The sequence below is a fragment of the Bradysia coprophila genome, unplaced genomic scaffold, assembly GCF_014529535.1.
Source record: "Bradysia coprophila strain Holo2 unplaced genomic scaffold, BU_Bcop_v1 contig_297, whole genome shotgun sequence".
NCBI lineage: Eukaryota > Metazoa > Arthropoda > Insecta > Diptera > Sciaridae > Bradysia > Bradysia coprophila.
Genome location: NW_023503555.1, coordinates 7155057 through 7175904, shown reverse-complemented (window position 1 = coordinate 7175904; position 20848 = coordinate 7155057). Strand labels below are relative to the sequence as shown.

The 20848-nt window shown below is 36.8% G+C and overlaps 2 protein-coding genes across 9 annotated transcripts in view; both read right to left on the bottom strand.

The window, feature by feature from the left end:
• Nucleotides 1-1532: 1532 nt before the first annotated feature.
• On the bottom strand, nt 1533-2467 carry LOC119078944. The gene is made up of 2 exons (XM_037186691.1): nt 2102-2467; nt 1533-1844 (listed from the first exon to the last, which is right to left on the bottom strand). Exons 1-2 carry the CDS (start codon nt 2403-2405, stop codon nt 1606-1608), a joined length of 543 nt encoding a protein of 180 aa, XP_037042586.1. The 5' UTR covers nt 2406-2467; the 3' UTR covers nt 1533-1605.
• A 12153-nt stretch (nt 2468-14620) lies between these two features.
• LOC119078924 (breast cancer anti-estrogen resistance protein 3 homolog) overlaps nt 14621-20848 on the bottom strand; it is a 52987-nt gene continuing 46759 nt past the window's right edge. For 7 of the 8 annotated variants that reach the window (XM_037186664.1, XM_037186660.1, XM_037186662.1 and 4 more), the window contains 5 exons: nt 18716-18984; nt 18314-18513; nt 17093-18246; nt 16638-17038; nt 14621-16571 (listed from right to left, as the gene is read on the bottom strand). In XM_037186664.1, coding sequence (XP_037042559.1) covers nt 16430-16571; nt 16638-17038; nt 17093-18246; nt 18314-18513; nt 18716-18984 — 2166 coding nt within the window. In that variant the 3' untranslated portion in view covers nt 14621-16429. The remainder of the gene's footprint in view (nt 16572-16637; nt 17039-17092; nt 18247-18313; nt 18514-18715; nt 18985-20848) is intronic. The other variant, XM_037186663.1, reaches the window with a different exon arrangement.

The window sequence follows — 20848 nt, the reverse complement described above, 5'->3', positions numbered from 1 at the left end:
GGCCGTTCATAAATTACGTAACGCTAGAGGGGGGAGGGGGGGGGTATGAGGCAAGCGTTACGGTTCTAACAAAATTGGGTCAAACTTGACCCTTTTAGCGTTACAGACCCGGGGGGGGGGGTCTGAAAAATGTTGACTTTTGCGTTACGTAATTTATGAACGGCCCCTAACTAACAACTTCGAAGGTCAATGCGTTTTGAGTGAACTTTTTTCTGTGTTAAAGAAGTTTGAAAGAAACGGTTGGCTCTAATTGATGACTGTACCTGACAATTTTTTCTCATCGGCGCGGAGCAAATATCGTAGAAAAAATGATCGACGGGGTGAGTTTTCATACAAAGTTAGTCATTTTTAGGCACAAGTTTTCGATACTATTTTTCGGAAACGGTAAAGTCTACGTCTGTTTATTTCGAAGTTGCGAGTCTCCTTTTCAAACTGTTCCCAATCACTTCCGAGATGGTTCATCAAAATTGATTTAATTTTTTCGTTTATCCTGGGAACAATTAATTGTTCCAATTCGGGTAACTCCTTCATCAAATCTCGAAAAACGGCAGCATCCAACAACAGGCTGGGCAGATAATCCAATTTCAATATTTTTTATTACGTTATGCGAAATTTTCACAAAAAGATAGACGTGCGTTAGCAATTTTTTTGAGATTGTCGAAGTGGAACATATATCCTGGATACGCTATATCTTTAGTAACAAGTACAAATGATTCGACGGTTTTGAAGCGATATTCGACATACCTTTCCGTCCTATTGCATACGAGTAATTTCAATTTTGTCAATTGCCCCAAGTTGTCGGCAATCGAAGAATATAGTAAATGATTGTCTTCACACTTGAATGCAATGCTCAAACTTAAATATTTGATTTGTCGATTCAAGCGTATGAATGAAATGAATGCCAGCACGTCTTCGACGGTCTCAACTTGTAACTCGATTCGTTCCACTTTTGCATAGCCTTTTGCCATTGTCATAGGAATGCCACCTAACTTCAATATACGCACATTTGGCATCAATTCAAGTGCTTCCGGGCTCTCAAAACGTTTAGCGTGAAAGCTGAACTCTTGAAGTTTTGTCAACGGCTTCCACCAACTCAACATTCGATATCCATCTAAAGCCAGTGTTTTCTGGGAATCGCTACAATAGTCGAAAACCTGTTCGAGTAAAGCGAAATTCATTTTACAATCTCTCCTAACATGTTACCGAGTGTCAATAGTCTCATTATAATGCTGTGGCTAATGGCACCAGGTGCCAATAGTCTCTTTATTATACTAATGCTAATTGCACCCGGTGCCATTAGCCACAGTATAACAAAGAGACTATTGGCACCCGGAAAAATTAAAATTTGAATAAAAAATCCGGATATTTTGAAAATTACGTTTTTACTAAATCAGTTAATGCTGGTTCTGAAACCATATTAAGAATTTGCAACGCAAAAAGAATCAGGTAGTAAATCGGTAGTCTACCTCTATGAGTAAAACCGGCCAATTTTTCAATTAAATACTTTATTTTATCAAAGATGTTTCACTTTTATAAGCCAAATTTCATTAATCCAACATTAAAGTAGAATTTTTAAAATCAAGCATCGATATTGTCAAATACAATTCATTCGACAATGTCTGAGGTTTGTCCCGTTTTTCCTGGAATGCTAGGCCATTCGCCTCCACCACTCGCACATCGACTGCAAACGCAAACAGGTCGTCCACGATATTCACACTTGCCAGTTCCACAATTTTGGAATTTACAACTTGAAATGCAAAGGCCCTGAGCAACTTTCTCTCCCGCTGCACCATCATTCATTCGAGCACAGGATGTGAAAATAACTTCGGCTGTTGAAATCGCTGCTTAAAAACAAAAGAGATAAAATATTTGAAAGTTGTCAACTTATAATTGTCGATTTAGGTAATCGTTGATTATCGACAATAATTGATTATTGATAACCTACAAGACAACCGATTGATATTCCAACTAAAAATTCGATTGAAACGTCGAAAATCGGTTCTGTTTGAATGAATTGTTCATTGAAAGTAAAAGCTCTTAATAATTGAATTGAACAAAATCGATAATTGGTCGATTATCGATTGTGACACAATAGATGTACCTTCAGATTCTTCGTTGCCTGTCTCGCTCGGCTCATTACTTTGCTGTACATTTGCGCCAAGAGACGCTGGTAACGGTTCAAGTGAAATTTCAGGCTCTTTTGCTTCCGGAGAGTTTTCTAATGTTCCCGGTACAGTTGTCTCACTACATTGTTGCACATTTGTGTGACGAGACGCCGGCCGCGGTTCAAGGAAAATTGTTGGATATTGTGCTTCCGGCGAAGTTTCAAATATTCCTGGTACAGTTAAAGCGTTAGAGCAAGCCAACACAAATGCTACGAAATAAACCAAAAATTTAAAACACATTTTCGGTTTTTGAAAAATGATCAATATTGCTTTTAGAACGACGGAAGACTGAATGCGAGATGTGATGACATTTTATACTCGTTCCTCGATTAATTTTTTTTCCTTCGAATGATTTACTTTATTTGTCTTTTGCTTTGTTCATTTTTTTTCTTAATTAATTTCTTTCGGGATGACTGTATCCAATAATGGCAATTAGCATTTTAAACGGTTCTGGTATCCGAGGGTAATGATACTTTCAGAGAGTTTCTGTTGTCTATTATATAAAATGGATGTTGGCGATCGCGATATTCAATAGATTCTTACCAACTGACAAAAAGTATAGAATATATTCAACTTTCTTCCAAGCAACGGTCAAGCAGACTACACGAACGCTCTCTAAAATTTTTACAGGGGAAGGGGATAGCTTGTGAGGCATAGTACTTCAGATGCCATATTCAGCTTAAAAAAATTGCCGACAAAAGCTTTCAGCACGTGCACCCTCTCATGTCCTAGAGGTCGTTGTTGTTCAACTCTAGATTATTATCCTTCTACATTGTCATCTACGAATGTATACAAAAACTTACAAAATAAATCTTGACATTTCTTCTTGAATACAATATGTTGGCTCGCTATAATAACCGAATATAAATCATTGATTATATTGCTGAGAATTTGCATTAAGAAAAAAATGGAAGCAGAATTCGTTGGTCAAATGTTAATGAACTGCAATCTAGTTCTTCGTTCCATGTTTAATAGAAAAAAAGTTTTTTTTTTTAGAATAAAGTGAATTCCATACGGGACACTAACCCTGTAAGCCAAAGACGAGAACAAACGAATAATTTTGAGTTGTTGAGGTGTACACTTATGTGGTAAAAATCAGAATAAAAATTAATGCTCGGAACAGGTAAGATTTGGTCTGACCGGAAGCCGCACCTGAGCCAAGATGTCAGGTTCGACCCGAACTTGACGTGAGCCTGAAGTTTCTACTTAACCCGAACCAGACTCAAACCTGAATTTGTTCGACACGAACTTGATTCAAAACTGAAATTTACAGGTTAGATCAGGTCAAGTCGTTTTTGGTAAAGCTCTGTGATTTCTGGTCTAAAAATTTCGGACCCGACCGGATGCAACCTAAAAAATTTCAGATTCATGTCAAGTTTCGGGTCAACTGAATTGAAACAGGTTAACTCGAGCTCGATCCGAGCCTTAAATACAATGGGAAGCGTAGCATAATTTTCCACCTCAGTAACTTGTTAACTTTAAGAATTCGTAACTTGACAGTTCTTATGGGACTTTATTTATTTATTTATTTGTTGGTTTTGAGACCGTTCTAACAGCCTTTTACAGCCAATAACAAGTTCAGTCTGGACCACCGGCTTTACGTGACTTCCGAACCACGCCTCGAAGTATGTAATTACTCTCTGAGGAAAGTTAGGTGCGAAATTGATATCTCGCCTTAATGTAGGCTAGACATATGTACACAAATTCATCGTATTTGGGTTACGTCATACGATTCATTCAGTGTGTACATCGTTGCAGCCACCAAACACACCGCAACTACCCAAATTATGAAGCTTGAGTGAACTAAGGACGTTACCAATGCGATATAATCGCTAGAAAAATTCCATACGGAATTTGTCTGTCACGGGAATCGAACCCGGATCATTTTGGTGGAAGGCTAGTACGTAACCACTGAGCCATCCCGTCACACATGTTATGTGTATGCAACTGTCAACTCCCAGCAACTCATAATATTGTTCGTTTGTTCGCGGCCTTAGCATAGTAATAGAATGTTTGGTGTTGCAAAATGCTTTACATCGCTCGTATTCTCCATTCATTCGCTCATATTTTCTCTTTATACGACCACATTTTCCTTCATTCGCTCATAATTTGTGCTCGTTCGTTACAATCATTCGCTCATATTTCCCTTCATTCGCTCCAATTGCTCCACCATTCGTTCTTCTTGTTTCCCCCTCGCTTTACATCATACATGCGTAATAAACATTCGCCGGATGCAAGACATCACCTTTTGAAGTTCATCAAAATTTACGACCTTTGTGACTGACACAATATTTTTGTAGTTTTCGAACGATGGTACAGGACATCTAAGCTATCTGTGTTTGACCCGTATCTACTGGACAATGCCTATCCAATGAACCTTCACACATGTATGTCCATAGCCGGTTGCGGTAGTAAATTACGAAAAAAACAACCTTTTTCCACTTTTGGTGGAACTTCACTATAAAAGAATATTAAAATTAAACGACTGCAGTTTCCAACTATCGGGACCAAGGGCTATCTGGGCAAAGCTTCGCTAAAAAGTAACTCCGACGGAGCCTAGTCCACTTTCAAAAAAATCAGAGACCTTTTATGTGTTTAGTTAGGAACAGCATAAAGTATTTAGTCGGACTGTATACCAGCTGAGGGTCAGTTCTTTGTATTATTTTCCTTATCCACTTACCTGGCATGTCCAGCGTAATCTAGGAGGCATAGTGATGGTAGCATATCACTCGCTGGGTATAGTGGAGTCGCACACGCACTGTCAATTACGCATTGATGGGATCGGTAATTATTCCACTGATAATATTCTATTTATTTTTTCCATTTATTAATTTCACCAATACCCTCAAGAGGGTAATAATTTCACTCATAACATATCGTCATCACTGATAGTGACATTGCAAAACGTACTATTAGCCAGATTGTGTAAAAACTCGTGCAATGAAACGCTTTTCCACCAATAAATCATATTTCTGAGTGATAAAATGTTGCTAAACTCGTAGAAAAGATTGTTGAATCGGTTGCAATTTTCCCGACGTAGACGACTTTCCGTAATCGTAATTTTTCAACCTCAACGAGCCTCCACCAGCTTGCTTCCCGTTCATCCATGGAACCATTGTTATCTCAATTGCAACCGCTACCAGTTGCAGCCCAAATCAATCCTCTACCATACTCTCTACTCTCTTTAGCCGTAGGTTAATCGGATTCCGTTGCACCAAATGGCACGGTTAAAAATCAAAATTTTGGGTCAGGGTTGGCAGTTGGTAGTTGATTCTTGTTTGTATTTTGAACATGTTTATTGGCAAAGATAATGTTTTACAATAGTAATGCAGAACTTTGATCACTAATCATAATGTTGAATATTTTGTAAATGGGCGCGATTACAATTTACTTTGCTGGTGCTAGTCTTAACATACCAAAATCGATCTATCATTAATATAAACATACAGAGAGTTTTCCGGAGCTGTACTGAAAAGGTTGTGGAGGATTTTGATTCATCGGAGATCATTGATATTTGACAACTTCGAAGGTCAATGCGTTTTGAGTGAACTCTTTTCTGTGTAAAAGCAGTTTCTTTGACAGAAACTGTTGGCTCTAAATGATGAGTGCGTCAGACAATATTTTTTTAAATCGGCAAAAATTGCAAAAATGATCGACGGGGTGAGTTTTCATACAAAGTTAGTCATTTTTAGGCACAAGTTTTCGATACTATTTTTCGGAAACGGTAAAGTCTACGTCTGCTTATCTTGAAGTTGCAAGTCTCCTTTTCAAACTGTTCCCAATCACTTCCGAGATTGTTCATCAAAATTGATTTAATTTTTTCGTTCATCCTGGGAACAATAAATTGTTCCAGTTCGGGTAACTCCTTCAACCAATCTCGAAAAAAATCCGCATCCAACAACAGGTCGGGCAGATAATCCAATTTCAATATTTGTATCTTCGTATGACGCTGTGCGAAATCCACAAAGAAAGGTAGACGTCCGCTGGTCCCCCCTAAAGCAATTTTTTTTAGATTGTCGAAGTGGAACATATATGCTGGATACGGCATATATGTAGTAACAAGTACAAATGATTCGACGGTTTTGAAGCGATATTCGGCATACCTGTCTATCATACTGCTATTGCATACGATTAATTTCAATGTTGTCAATTGCTCCAAATTGTCAGCAATCGAAGAATATATTAAATGATTGTCATCACACTTGAATGCAATGCACAAACTTAAATATTTGATTTGTCGATTCAAGCGTATGAATGAAATGAATGCCAGCACTTCTTCGACGTTCTCAACTTGTAACTCGATTCGTTCCACTTTTGCATAGCTTTTTGCCATTGTCATAGGAATGCCACCTAACTTCAATATACGCACATTTGGCATCAATTCAAGTGCTTCCGGGCTCTCAAAACGTTTAGCGTGAAAGGTGAACTCTTGAAGTTTTGTCAACGGCTTCCGCACACTCAACATTCGATATCCATCTAAAGTTAATGTTTCCAGTGAATCGCTACAATAGGCGAAAACTTGTTCGAGTAAAACGATATTCATTTTACAACCGTAACTAAGTATCCAGACATGTTTAATGTAAGCTCCGAAATTTCGCATTAATTTGAGCCAAATGTTTACGTCGCAAGTCCTAGCAATCGCATCCTTCTGTTCAGAAAATGCACGCTCACGCTCACACGCTTCGAAATCATCCCAATCCATATATTGACACACATCCAATAACATTAAACGGTCCGCATATTTTCGCGAAAACACTTCACCAGCAATAGCTCGCAACCGTGTGCTTGTGTCGGAAATATTCGCCAAGTCTTGTAGCTGCATCTCACAAAAAATCATCTCAATTACATCGGTGCACATGTCGTCGAATTCTAATGTAATTCTCCCGTTGCCAGGCTCGTTCGAACAAACATCCGACATTTCGTGTTGATATTTTCGTTTCACAGCAGATTGTGGCTATAAACAACGAAAAATGGGTTGATTAAAAACCTCCTTCGACATCAGAGTGCTCGCAAAGTGATTACCGTGAATGTATCGCCTTCACAGCTAGCTGGTTTTCTTTGCTCGGACATTGTGTTTAACAGCTTGTAAATAGTCACCTTTTCCCAGAGTTTATATTTTTTCAGACAAATATGACAAATATGACAAATATGGTAGCACTGAGTAAGCGGCTTATGTCAAAGTATTTGACGCACGCCGATGACGCACTAAATGATTTAAACTCGCTACATTGAAGCGGCAGAATTCAAAGTATATAAAAACACTGAAGGTAATGCAAATCAGCGTATTAGTGTAATTACGTATACCGTCTTTCAGATGAATTCATTTTCGTAATATTGCCATCATTAAATTTTATTGGGACTAATGTTGTTGCATCTGCTAAGTTTGCATGGAATCGAAGTCAGTTGACCATTACAAAGTTTTCGGTTAATTTTACATTTATTCATTTCTGATAGTCAACTTTCACCCAGCCTTTTGAAGTAGTTGCAAAACTTGTTGCAAAAAATATTTTCCTTTTACAAATTTTGCAACTACTTTCACAACTACTTCAGGTTGCTCCCAGTCGTTTGAAGTTGTTGCAAAAGTTGTCGCAAAAAAAATATTTTCCTTTTACGAATTTTGCAACTTCTTTTGCAACTACTTCAGGCGGGTACTTTCACCCGGACAAGCGACGAACCAGAATATATTGGTTGCTCCAAAATAATGTAAAAATTCATAACATAATTTATAAATTCGTAAACAACTAGATGTGTTCTTGAGCAACTTGCTTCGATCTGTTTTCGACTTCGGCTCATATCAATTTTTCGCTTAGATTAATGAGAACTTCTATCCCACATTGACTTTCACTTATAATTTCTAGCTATACAGGACAGTTTTAAACTAATAAAGGAAATGTAATTTTGCCTTAATGGTTAACAATTAAAATCACGTCAAGATAACAAGACGGAGTTCGTCTGAGTACAAATGGTAATGATAGTGAAACTGGAAAACGTACGATCAATCAGACTTTGTAAAAACTCGTGCATTGAAACGCTTTTTTACCATAAATCATATTTCTTAGTGATAGGAGCTTGTAGAACTCGGTATCTTCCGTTCTTTTGAAATTTTTCCTTTCTTGTATGTGATTCATAGCAGCCATGGAGGGCTTCAATCTGCAGGAACAATTCAAAAATGTATTTCGCGTATAGTTCCCGACGTAGACGACCTTCCGTGAATTGTAATTTTTCAATTTCCTCGAGTCTTTACCCAGTGCCCTTGCATCCATGGAACCATTGTGATCAGAATTGTAACCGCTATCGATTGCAGCACAAATCAATCCTCTAGCCACTGCACCAAATGGTACGGTAAAAAATCAAAGTTTTTGTTCGGGATTTCAAAGTGATTCATAATAAGGTCCCTGACCATGATGTGTGGTATTGTGACAATTTTTAACTTTGTACGTCGTTTTCTCGAAATCCTTTGACATCCAGGAGTAATAGCTAACTTTTTTATGAAGATTGAACATTTGGCTTCGCAATTAATCAAAAATTAATCGATATTTAAAGAATTTCTTTAACTAAGTTTAATTTTTTAATTGGATCGAGATTTGAGTTATGGTGTCCATGATTTGTGGTGCTTTATGTGGAATTCAATAGAGACCGATATTTGGAGGTATCTAAAGCGTCATACCAATTATACCGCAAATCAAGATCCAACATAACAGTGATTTAGTGGGGGTACGATTGAAGTACAAAACGGCACTGATATTCACCACAAGTCAGTGAAATAGATATATAAATGCTTCAGCTGATTTTCAGCTGGTCAACTCATAAAACATAACTGCTTATACCACACACCTGGGGATTGCAACCGGTAATTATAACCGGTAAAATAACGGAAGAATCAAATACCGTTTACCGGTTTTTTGTATTTTCCGTAAGTCATTTAATCCTCCAAATTAGTTTAATTTTACAATGAAAACTTTGTCCAGAATGAGATTCTACGTATTTGGCATGCCTGTCTGATATTTAGAGACAAAATAGTGAAAAGTTGCCAAAATGTTCTCGATAATTGAACTTTTTTTCAACTTTCAATTTAAGTTTCCATAGTCTTTGCTTCTTCACTTTTGACCAATGTTTTAGCACCTTCGATCATTGCTTTGAGCGATCGAAATTTCTGGAAAGTTTTTGTGCAAAGTAGGTGCTGAATGATCAACTTCTTTTCTTTTTTATTTACCAATTTTTCGATGACGCATTGTCTCTTTTCTCTGTTCTTAACTTTGATAATAATTCCATTTGAGCAGCCGTTTAATTAAAAAATTCACTCGTTTCTCTTCTTCTTCTTCCTCTCTTGCCGTTCATGTACAGGAAGTAAACGCACGCTGCATATTATTCAGCTTTTCTTCTATCAAATGATTACACTTTTCCGAAGTTTATATAGATTGTGGTAGGAAAAGTGCTGTCATAATTTATTTGAGCATTAAATGAGATCTCTTTCCGATAAATAAAAAGGTATTAACGGAAAATCGGTTCACTTTTTCACAATGAATAAAAAATGGTCCTCTTCACTTGCAAAAAAACCCCTTGCGACAGCCTACGGCTTACAGCCTTTTCAATATAAATTTACCGATCTTTTACCGGTATTTTTTTTAAAAGGACGGTATTACCGTTTACCGGTTTTTGAAAAAAAGGGCGGTTTTTGCAATCCCTACACACACCACCCCAATAAACTGTCTTGCTTATTTAGATTGGAACAGCTATAGGAAAATTTCTTTTCTAAATTTCACTGACGTCCACTGCATTTATAATTCGAATATTTGATAGTTGAATATCACAACTCGTACCTGACTACAAAGCTGAGAAATGGTTTTCTGTTTGGGAGCTGCGCTTCGACTCTTTGATGAAATTATTCTGCTTGTTTGCCAATTTATAGCTCTTAATATTTGGCAGTTGGTAGTTCGCAATTAGAAATGGGTCGAAAAAAAGAAGACCTCACCAGACTTGAGCCGGTTGATTTTTATTTGTATTTTGAACATGTTTATTGACAAAGATAATGTTTTTCAATCGTAGAGCTTTGATCACTAATAATAATGTTGAATATTTTTTAAATGGGCGCGATTACAATTTACATTGGACATACTTATAGTACAGGATTTTGATTCTGAATTGTAGGATGAGCGAAGTTAATTGACAACGGCAAAGAGCATTTTTTGTAAAAAAAAAAAAGATTTTTGGTCGAATTCCCGCATCCTCGGGCAATTTTTTTTCATAGGCGCGGAGCAGATGGCAAAAAAATAATCGACAGAGAGATTTTATATACAAATTTAGTCATCTTTAGTAGTCCGCCTAGGCACAAGTTTTCGATACTATTTTTCGGAAACGGTAAAGTCTACGTCTGCTTATCTTGAAGTTGCAAGTCTCCTTTTCAAACTGTTCCCAATCACTTCCGAGATGGTTCATCAAAGTTGATTTATTTTTCTCGTTGATCCTTGGAACAATAAATTGTTCCAATTCGGTTAACTCCTTCACGAAGTCACGAAAAACATCAGCATCCAACAACAGATAGTGCAGATAATCTAATTTCAATATTTTCACATTCGTATTACGCTTTGCGACACTCATACAAAAAGGGGGACGTGCGGCGGTCCCGCTTAATGTAATTTTTATGAGATTGTCGAACTGGAACATATATGCTGGATGTGGTATACCTTCTAGAGTAGCAAGTACAAATGATTCGACGGTTTTGAAGCGATATTGGGCATACCTTTCCGTCCTATTGCATACGAGTAATTTCAATTTTGTCAATTGCTCCAAATTGTCAGCAATCGAAGAATATATTAAATGATTGTGTTCAGGCCGACAATTGAATGCAATGCATACACTTAAATGTTTGATTTGTCGATTCAAGCGTATGAATGAAATGAATGCCTGCACTTCTTCATCGCTCTCCACTCGCAACTCGATTCGTTCCACTTTTGCATAGCTTTTTGCCATTGTCATAGGAATACCACCTAATATCAGTGTACGTACATTTGGCATCAATTCAAGTGCTTCCGGGCTCTCAAAACGTTTAGCGTGAAAGCTGAACTCTTGAAGTTTTGTCAACGGCTTCCGCACACTCAACATTCGATATCCATCTAAAGTTAATGTTTCCAGTGAATCGCTACAATAGGCGAAAACTTGTTCGAGTAAAGCGATATTCATTTTACAACCGTAACTAAGTATCCAGACATGTTTAATGTAAGCTCCGAAATTTCGCATTAATTTGAGCCAAATTTTTACGTCGCAAGTCCTAGCAATCGTATCGTTCTTTTCAGAAAGTGCACGCTCACGCTCACACGCTTCGAAATCATTCCAATCCATATATTGAAACACATCCAATAACATTAGACGGTGCGCATATTTTCGCGAAAACACTGCACCAGCAATAGCTCGCAACCGTGTGCTTGTGTCGGAAATATTCGCCAAGTCTTGTAGCTGCATCTCACAAAAAACCATCTCAATTACATCGGTGCACATGTCGTCGAATTCTAATGTAATTCTCCCGTTGTTGCCAGGATCGTTCGAACAAACATCCGACATTTCGTGTTGATATTTTCGTTTCACAGCAGATTGTGGCTATAAACAACGAAAAATGGGTTGATTAAAAACCTCCTTCGACATCAGAGTGCTCGCAAAGTGATTACCGTGGATGTATCGCCTTCACAGCTAGCTGGTTTTCTTTGCTCGGACATTGTGTTTAACAGCTTGTAAATAGTCACCTTTTCCCAGACCCAGAGTTTATATTTTTTCAGAAGACAAATATGGTAGCACTGAGTAAGCGGCTTATGTCAAAGTACAGTGAATTTCACGATAGCATCGATGCATAGCGTCAAAATGCTTTGACACAAGCCGATGACGCACTAAATGATTGAAACTCGCTACATGGAAGTGACACAATTCAAAGTATATAAACCATCAGCGGATCAGAAAAATTACGGATCCCAACTTTCAGGTGAATTCTTTTTTGTAATGTGGTGGAGCAGCCAAAATAAATGAAAATGACAGAATTTGATGTGTAGTGCTAGATTGTCCTTGAACGTCCTGTATTTTAAATATTTTAGCATTTACAGTAAGCAGGTAAACAAATCACGAACAGTTGAGGTGAGGCGGTTAAAAGAGTACTGGAAGTTGTGGTGAGCTTTGGTTGAATTAAAACAAATTTACCGTTCAATAATTTACGTTTTCCTTTTAATATGTCGAGATATATCATAGTTTCACTTAATTTATTTTATTATAATTTTACCACTATACTTTAGGTCTTAACATCTCTTCCTCTTTCCTTTGCTTTTTCCGATAATAAATTAAAAATAAATTAAAAACATTCGAAAATCTGATAATAAAATTCTGTTTACAATCCAAAATTTCACATACGACAAATAGATCGTATACACTATACAAACGTTTTTGCCATTCATTTTAAATCTATTTCCATTTCAAAAGTTCGTTTAATTTCATCTAAAAAAAATTGTAAAATTTTTATCAGTTTTTGGTTTTTTCTTCTGTAAAAGGTGGAAAACATTTTTCGTATAAAATTGTTTCTTTTGACGTGTGTATATAAATGTGTCTGAGTGTATCTGTGTGTGTATTGTATCAAAAAGGAACAACGAATTGCATTTATTTATTACAGTTTTCTTATTCACCAAAGTATAATTATTTAACATTTCATTTCATTATGACAGTCTAGTGAGTAATATGGTGAAAACCCCTGCTTCTGTAACCAATTGCTGCAATGACATGCGTCGAAACCCGTACTTTTCATGTTTCGAGCACTACTTTCGATGCCCTCAGCATATAAAATCCATAACATAACTCGGGATAAAAATGAAAAGTTTCGTTTTCGTGTGTTTATTGACCTCGGCTTCGCCTCGGAACAACAATTTACAAGAAAGCTCTTATTTTTATCTTTTTATTACTAGTTATGTTTATAACTATTATGCAACAGAGGCATCTAAAGTTCGCAAATTTTCGAACATTACGATATTACGATGCTGAGTCGATTACGATTTTAGACGTTCTAGATGTGTGGCTACCAGACATGTGATAACAGATGGCATTGCTGCCGCATCACCGGTATGTCGGGGTTTTTCATTGAACTAGAAAAATGTTGATATTTCGGTGAGGCGGCAGCAACGCCATCTGTTAGCGTTTTCTCTAGTAGATGCACATCGTGCGTCAAAAAGTTTTTATCACCGAGTTGCATAGAACGTTTTTCAAAGGTTTACTTTTCGTCATTGAGTTGAGAAAAGTTGTTTTTGATACTGTGAGTAGCAATGATAACTGGTAACTAATACACCCATTCTGCTAGCAGGATAAATCCGACAATATTTAGAATATAGCGATTAAGTTAGGGTGTCTTGAATTTGTGTAGATGTAAGAGAAACAACAGGTTTATAGTGTCGCCACAACCGTATGTAGCAACGTACAATACGAATTTCGCGAATTTGATCGGTTCGTGGTCTAGAGGTTCTGTCATTCTCCTAAATTCGTTTGATTATTTTTTTCTTCATTATAATGGAATATTAGATCCACTCACGTACCGTTATTAAGCAATGATGATTACAGTTTTTCTTGGTACGCACTAGACTATAAATCGTCATACAACAGTCCATTTTAATTTTCATTTTTAGTTGGAATTTTATTCTATTTTTTAAATATTTCATTGGTATGATAGACGCTTTGAATTTATTATCTAGAATCCGCCATGTTTAAGTTCAGCTTTTGACTTAATTTTAGTATTTTTGTTTTGTATACAAAGTTCCATTTTCATGAACATTTTTTTAGTTTTGTTTAATTTGTTGAATTTATTAATTTGGAGTTTTTCTTCTGTTTTTTGATGTTTTTTTTTTTAAAGATATTTAACTCACTTTATTCATCTCCATTAAAAAATAATATCTCAGTCTATGATTTTTGTTTCATTTTATCTTTTTAAACTTTTTTCATCTTTTCCTTTTGCTTATTAAATTTTTATTTACATTTTTATTTGTCGTTCACCCACAATGATTTATCGGGGAATTGCTAAAAATTAATTATTTTCGTCTTTCTATAATTTTATATTTCATTTTTTTATTATAAATTTATAAATTGGTATTGTGTGTGTATAGAGATAAGGTTAGGTTTTAAGTATTTGTTTTGTTTTTTTTTTTTTTAATTTAGAGTAGACAGAATTTTGCTTTTTTTTTTGCTTTCCATTATTTCCTAAAAATTTGATTGATTCATCCAAAAACCATTTTTCCATACAACAAATTAAATCACAAATTTTAGTTTGGGTTGGCATGGGTATCGATAGTCTTTCCACATCTGTCGCCGAAATTATGCGATGGCGCACGAATTTTTCATTAATAGTAGATTATTCACCTCTGTCCACATGTTTATTTAGACACTTGGGGACTTATTGCATGAGCCGAAGGCGAAATAATAGCACTTTTTCACTGCTATTATTTCACCTAGGTAGATAAATAGTATTTTACATGACTAGGGATGAAAAGTAGAGTTTTCATGTGAATTTTAACACGAACAGAAAATGCATTAATTGGTTTATTCCAAGGCCATACGAATTGTCAAATTACTGCTAAATTTCATCCATGACAATAAGAGTCATTATCTCATCAACATTTAATATGAAAACCGATCTCTATGGATGAAATCATGTTCGTTCGACCAGTGTTAATTCGTGCTTACAGTTATTTGTAACAAACCTCTTTTTATTGACGTTTTAAGCGTGTTGTTGGAATAGTTAACGAATCCGGGGATTTTGGTTTGTGGATTTTTCGACATATTGGAATCAAATCTTTCACTTCATTCTTTTTACAACTGTATTTTGGTATTTAAAGACGACGTTAGCTAGAGTTTATCGTTTATTTTTGTCGGTGTTGTCGATGACAGATGATATAACAGCTTACATTAATACAAAATTAGAAAGAAATGAGGTGGTTTTTGTTAAGCTGAGAGACTGTAAATCCGAGATGAAGCCGATCGTGATAAAAAGATAGCTGATGACGCATCCATTGAAGGAAAAGTTGTCACACTTCAATTGATAAGCATTTTATACGCCAAATTTTTTACTTGTTGTCTTTATACACATTTAGAGCGTTTATGGGTCGCATGTGTGGCAGATCTATACTTCAGTTTTCACATGAGTTCAACGTAGCTCACACACAAGTCAGATTCAATTTCTTGGTGCAGGTTCAAGCTCATTGTGAAAAATTGAGAAAATCAGCCAAACTCGTGACAACATAATAAAAGGGCTAAGTATTTTAAGTCATAGTCAAGCCAAAAACGCACAAGAAAACGAATCGACCAAGGCGCGTCATCCATTAAGTACCTAAAGACTACATTACGTTCTGCTGAACCCAAACTCACCTTTCCATAAAAGTCCCGTGAATTTGATGCTGAAACATTGTAGTCGGGTGACTAAACAAGAACGACGGTTTTGGGATCGTATGTGTTCTACGGCAGGTAGGTTCACTTTTCGCAGCGTCAACTTATTTAATTTAAATTCAAATTTCAAAGCATACTCACAGACCTCAACGGTATCTAAGGAAAAAATAAGCATCTGCTATCCACAATCTCGACAAAAAAAATAAGCGACTGACCAGTATTCTCTGCTATTATAACAAAATGTTTTCCAAAACAAATGAAGTATAAGATTTTAAGTCAAACAATTGACGATGCTATGAACAAGTGAAGTACCAGATTCCGATTCGGGCATTCTTCATTTATTCCACACTGGAGAAAGTGAAACTCGGGTCACTGTAACAATTAATTATTAAAAAAACCTTCATAGCAATCTCTCCGATTCGCCAATTTTAAAACAGTTTTTGAGTAATTGGGACTCACACAGCAATGACTCTTTCCGGCTGTATTCTAAAATTTCGCATCAGTTTTGGGTACAAAACTTGATTTTACTTTAATTCTTTTAAAACGGCTGATCATCTCATACCAATAACGGTAAAAATAATAAGCAACGAGCCCTCGTTACTGCATGTTATTGAAGTAACTAATTGATGTAAAAGATCTTGCATCAGATCTATGAAATGCATGAAAAGTGAGGCGATCAGAAAAGAAATTCAGGTGATCAACGGAGTCGGAAAGTTGCATATTCGTAAGGAGAAGATATAATCCACCCACAAACCCACCCAAACCGAATCTAAAATTTAGATTTTTTTTACATTTCTTTGACTAGTAGTTCGATCATCAGTTTAAGTTTACCCATGAAACACGCGCGTGCTACTAACAACTCTTAATATTTAAGCTGCCGTTCCAATATGATCACTGTGGCAAAATTTCTCAGCCATTAATGTTAAGACTTGCTCCAGTTTCGCATGCCTATCAACGGCATTTGCCAAAGCACCTTTGCTGCCCCACAAGAATTTCATGTGAAATTCAGTTCTGTTGGGGAGAGATAAAATTGTAAAATTAGAAGAATTTGAGTCTACAATGATGTGTCCAACGTACCTGAAAGCATCTTCCAGCAGTTCATCGAGTCGGCTACTTGAGTCGGACATGATCGTCTGTGCGTTTCGTTGGTACAATGACAGATTTTTATGGAAATTCCGGATCGAGTCTAAATGAGCGAACATTATCGTTAATCCAAAGTCGGCCGCACTGGTTTCCCACGGTGTGAGACACGATGTGATTAACGTTGATGTTGGTTGCGTAAGGCCTAAAATGTCTTCGATTTTTCGATCTCTTAACAGTACGTATGGAAGAAGATGCGGCACAGTGGTGTTTGGTGCTTGAGGATTTGAGCAGTCGTTCATATTCTTCAATGTAGGCCGTAATTTCGCTTCGAAATTGAATGCACTGTCGGTGTATTTTTGCCGAAGTGTGTGCCACGTTGGCTCCAATTTTTGAATCTGGAAAAGATATAATCAAGCAACAACTGCAGAAGGTTGATTTATCAACCGTACCTGAGGCATACACAGGCCCAACATAATCGCACAAAATCCAAACAAATTTCCCAACGCTGTTTTCGTATCGATGGCCACTTGTATCCACTTGTTCAAGGTTTCAGCTCGTTCGTCATCACTCTGACAAGTTAATATCGTAACGGCCACCAGCAATCGTATACATTCCGTTCGTTCGATCAAATCGATTCGAAATGCTTCGCCATGACTTAATCCGATCAGTTCAATACCCGTAGAGTCCAACGAATTCATTTTATTCTCTAGATCGCCTAAAATTAACTTGATGTCCACTCGCGTCAAATGATTGGCCAGCACTCTGGGACCGGCTTCGCTCAACAACATCCGGAACGTATTCAAAGCCCCATTGTCCAGTGGCTTATTCTCAATAGCCGGCAGGAGTAACGTGTGGAAATTCTCCAAGTCAAATTGTGAGATCGTTTCAATGTTTGCCACATTCATTCCCATCAAAGCTTCTTCGGCCGCCTGACAATCAAACTCAGCAAAACTCTTTAACGTAGCCGACGACGCTGAATTCGGTATGAAGCGAGGATTTTTTATCACAACACCACGATGCTGGCTAACATCTAGTGCATCTCCAGCCGCTGAACTATGTGCCGAATCACCAGATCCGTTGCCCGAATCAGATCCACTAGCGTGATAGGAAGCGACTCGATTCAATGGACCATTTTCTATGGGAAGCTCTTTGTGATTTTCATTCCGTAGAATCGATGGATTGCGTTGTGGTTTTGGCGGCGGACTCGGAGGTGATTCATTTTCTTCGTCACCACCATCGATCTGTTTCCGTTCGATGCACGGACTCAGTGTCGAATCATCGCGACTGAGACTCGATGGTCGCGATAATGTCAACAATCGGTGCACACTCTGCAGGCTACCTTGAGTCCTTGGAAGGGAATGCGTGCTGAATTTATTGTTAAGCGCTGCGTCACCAATCGATCGGGACATGAGTTTATTGTTTGGCGTTTGGATGACTCCATCACCGCTCGCCGATTTTTCCTCAGCTGAACGTGTCATTATGTTGGAATGGGCTTTCGTTTCGATGACACCGTCAGCACTGTTACACTTTTCAGATGATGAAGCCAGTCGTCGAGTTTCGGCTGTACGAATTTGAGCAGGATGATTGTTGTCCGTTCCGTTGCCTAAAACGATTGGAAATTGTGGATCAGTTTTTGAATGTACTCGTTCAGCTTTTACTGCTTAAAGTACCTTGTATGACCCCATCGGCACTGCAATATTTGTCCTGACCAGAGCCGCGAATCGATCCCTGACCCTGATTTGGTGTTAAAGATTGTGATCTGTGCTTCTTCGATGGTAATCGTGGGGGTGTTTCTCGTTTCGTTCTTGGTGGCGATGACATAGGACTGCGATATGAGTTATAATTACCTTGCTGATTGTATGGTGTGAATCTGATAAATTTTGTTTCGTTTTATATAAATTTTGTGTTTTAGTATATGGACATGGTACAACATAATACACACGTCTATATTGCATGACAACATCAATTTCCACCCATCAAACGAACTATGAATTCAATTACGAAACACGGAAACAACACAAAATCTATATGGACTGATGTAGGCTCTGTATAACACAACGCACGAAAATTACCTGAATCCACTAGTTGATAGCGATGGTGAATGTAGTGGACTTGCTGCACTTCGTTGATTCGTGAATTGATTTTGGCTTCCATATTTTGTGGCATAGAATGATAGAGGATAAGTGCGATTGCATGGAAACTGTATCCGTGCACCAGATGCGGCAGATATTGCTTTGCCGGAGCCAACATAAAATGTAATTAAATCGGGAACGGTGTCGTATGCATCATCTTCAAATTGAAATTGTACTCGTTCGTATACCGTTTCTGGTTGAATTAGTATCTGGTTGTGGGGAAAAACAATTTTTTTTAAAGGAAAACGTTTTGCTGAAGTTATGTATGTGTGCTATAAAATAATGGATGGAAAATGGAATGCGACCATCAGGGGGTTGGGTGATATTCAGGGACTATTTCCTTACATTTTCTCTAATTTTTTTTTAGAAAAACCTGGAAAAATGTAGTAAAATTCGACAACTTTCTCTAGTTTCTTACAAAATTCTTTGGAAAAATGTAGAAAAATTTTGTAAATTTTAGGAAAACGTTTTGCTGAGCATGTTTGTGTGCCATAAAATAATGTATGGAAAATCGAATCGAACTTACTCATGGTGTAGTTGGTTGATATTCAGGGACTAATTTTGCAATGTTTTCTCGAATTATCCTTCATTTTACCAAAACTTTTTTTTTTTTGAAAAACTTGGAAAAACTCAGGAAAATTTGAGAATTTTTCCTGAATTTTCCTTAATTTTCTTTAATTTTGACAACAATTTTTTTGAAGAGAAAATAAAACATTTAAGAAGCCTAGTAAAAATCTAGAAAAATTCAGGAATATGTTTTCTTAAAACTAGTCCCTGGTGATATTCCACAAGACTGATGAAGGCATAAAAGAAACTTTCTCTTTAACTCTTTGTTTGTAATACAAAACAAAAAAATTGAAAGGAAAAAAAGTTGTTTGCAGAAGTTGAATTATATTTTCCAGTGAGCTATGGCTGTTTCTTTACATTTCACCCTGAAAGAACCAAACGAATAATGGAAACAAGCAAATCCGTTGACAATTTTTCTTCATGTGTATACTGTACAGTATGTACATACGCCGGCATCGCATATTAACTCAAACATACCCTCGATACAACAGCATCCCATTTATTGGATATACTACAGAATCAAGCAAAAGAACAAAAATAAAGAAAAATGAAACAAAACAAAATGTGTCGTCACAGTTCACGAACTCCATTTTAATCATTTTCTTTGGTTTTGCATTCCCCAAAGGAAAGTGAGTTTCGCATTATCTCAATTATATATCTGAAGCGTTATAAACAAAACCGGTCTGGTGTTTTGTGTCATTGTCATTTGTTGCTGAATGACATGGCAATGTATACGTAAATACTCAGACGAATATTTATCAAGGGATTGGTGGTTAGAATACCGTTAGATATTGGAGAGCTTTTCAAATAGAATAGAGTAAGCTATGGGAAAATTACTACCGAATTTGGGGGATGTCCATTACTGTAATACTGGCTTCCAACGTAATTTTCGACTCGAACTCCTAATCGTCTGACTTAATTTAAATTTTAATTAATTAAGAATATCGAAAAATTTCGGTCATTTCCAAGAATATTTAAGAATTTCAGACATTTAAATTCTCGAAAATTTTTGGAATTTGGCCATTTGAGCACTCTGAAGATTTTTATGAATTTTCAATAATTTTGAAATTTCAAGAATCATTTTAACGATGACAGGCTCTGGCCTACTGTAATTTCATCCGCTCCGAATATTTTCTACGTTAATGCTAGGTACAGTACTTTTGCTTGCGCCCGATCGAAAACAATTGTTAAAATTCTGAGAAACCATCCGCTAACATCCGAAAATAAATCACCGGAAATTGAATTTGGATATTTTTAAAAGAAATATCGAACTAGAAAAATGCGAGATTCTAACAAACCACAGAAAACGAACGCTCCAAAGGACTGTCATCTGTTATCGACAACGGTGACAGCGAAACAAGCGATAAGTTATGATTCGTGTTCTCTTTTATAAGAAAATTTAGGATAAAACTAATGAAGTAAAAGATCTTTGCACCAAAGAAAAAGAAATCATTATGAACAATAGAAGTAACAGATTCATCATCTGACGAAGTTGCCGTTTGTAAA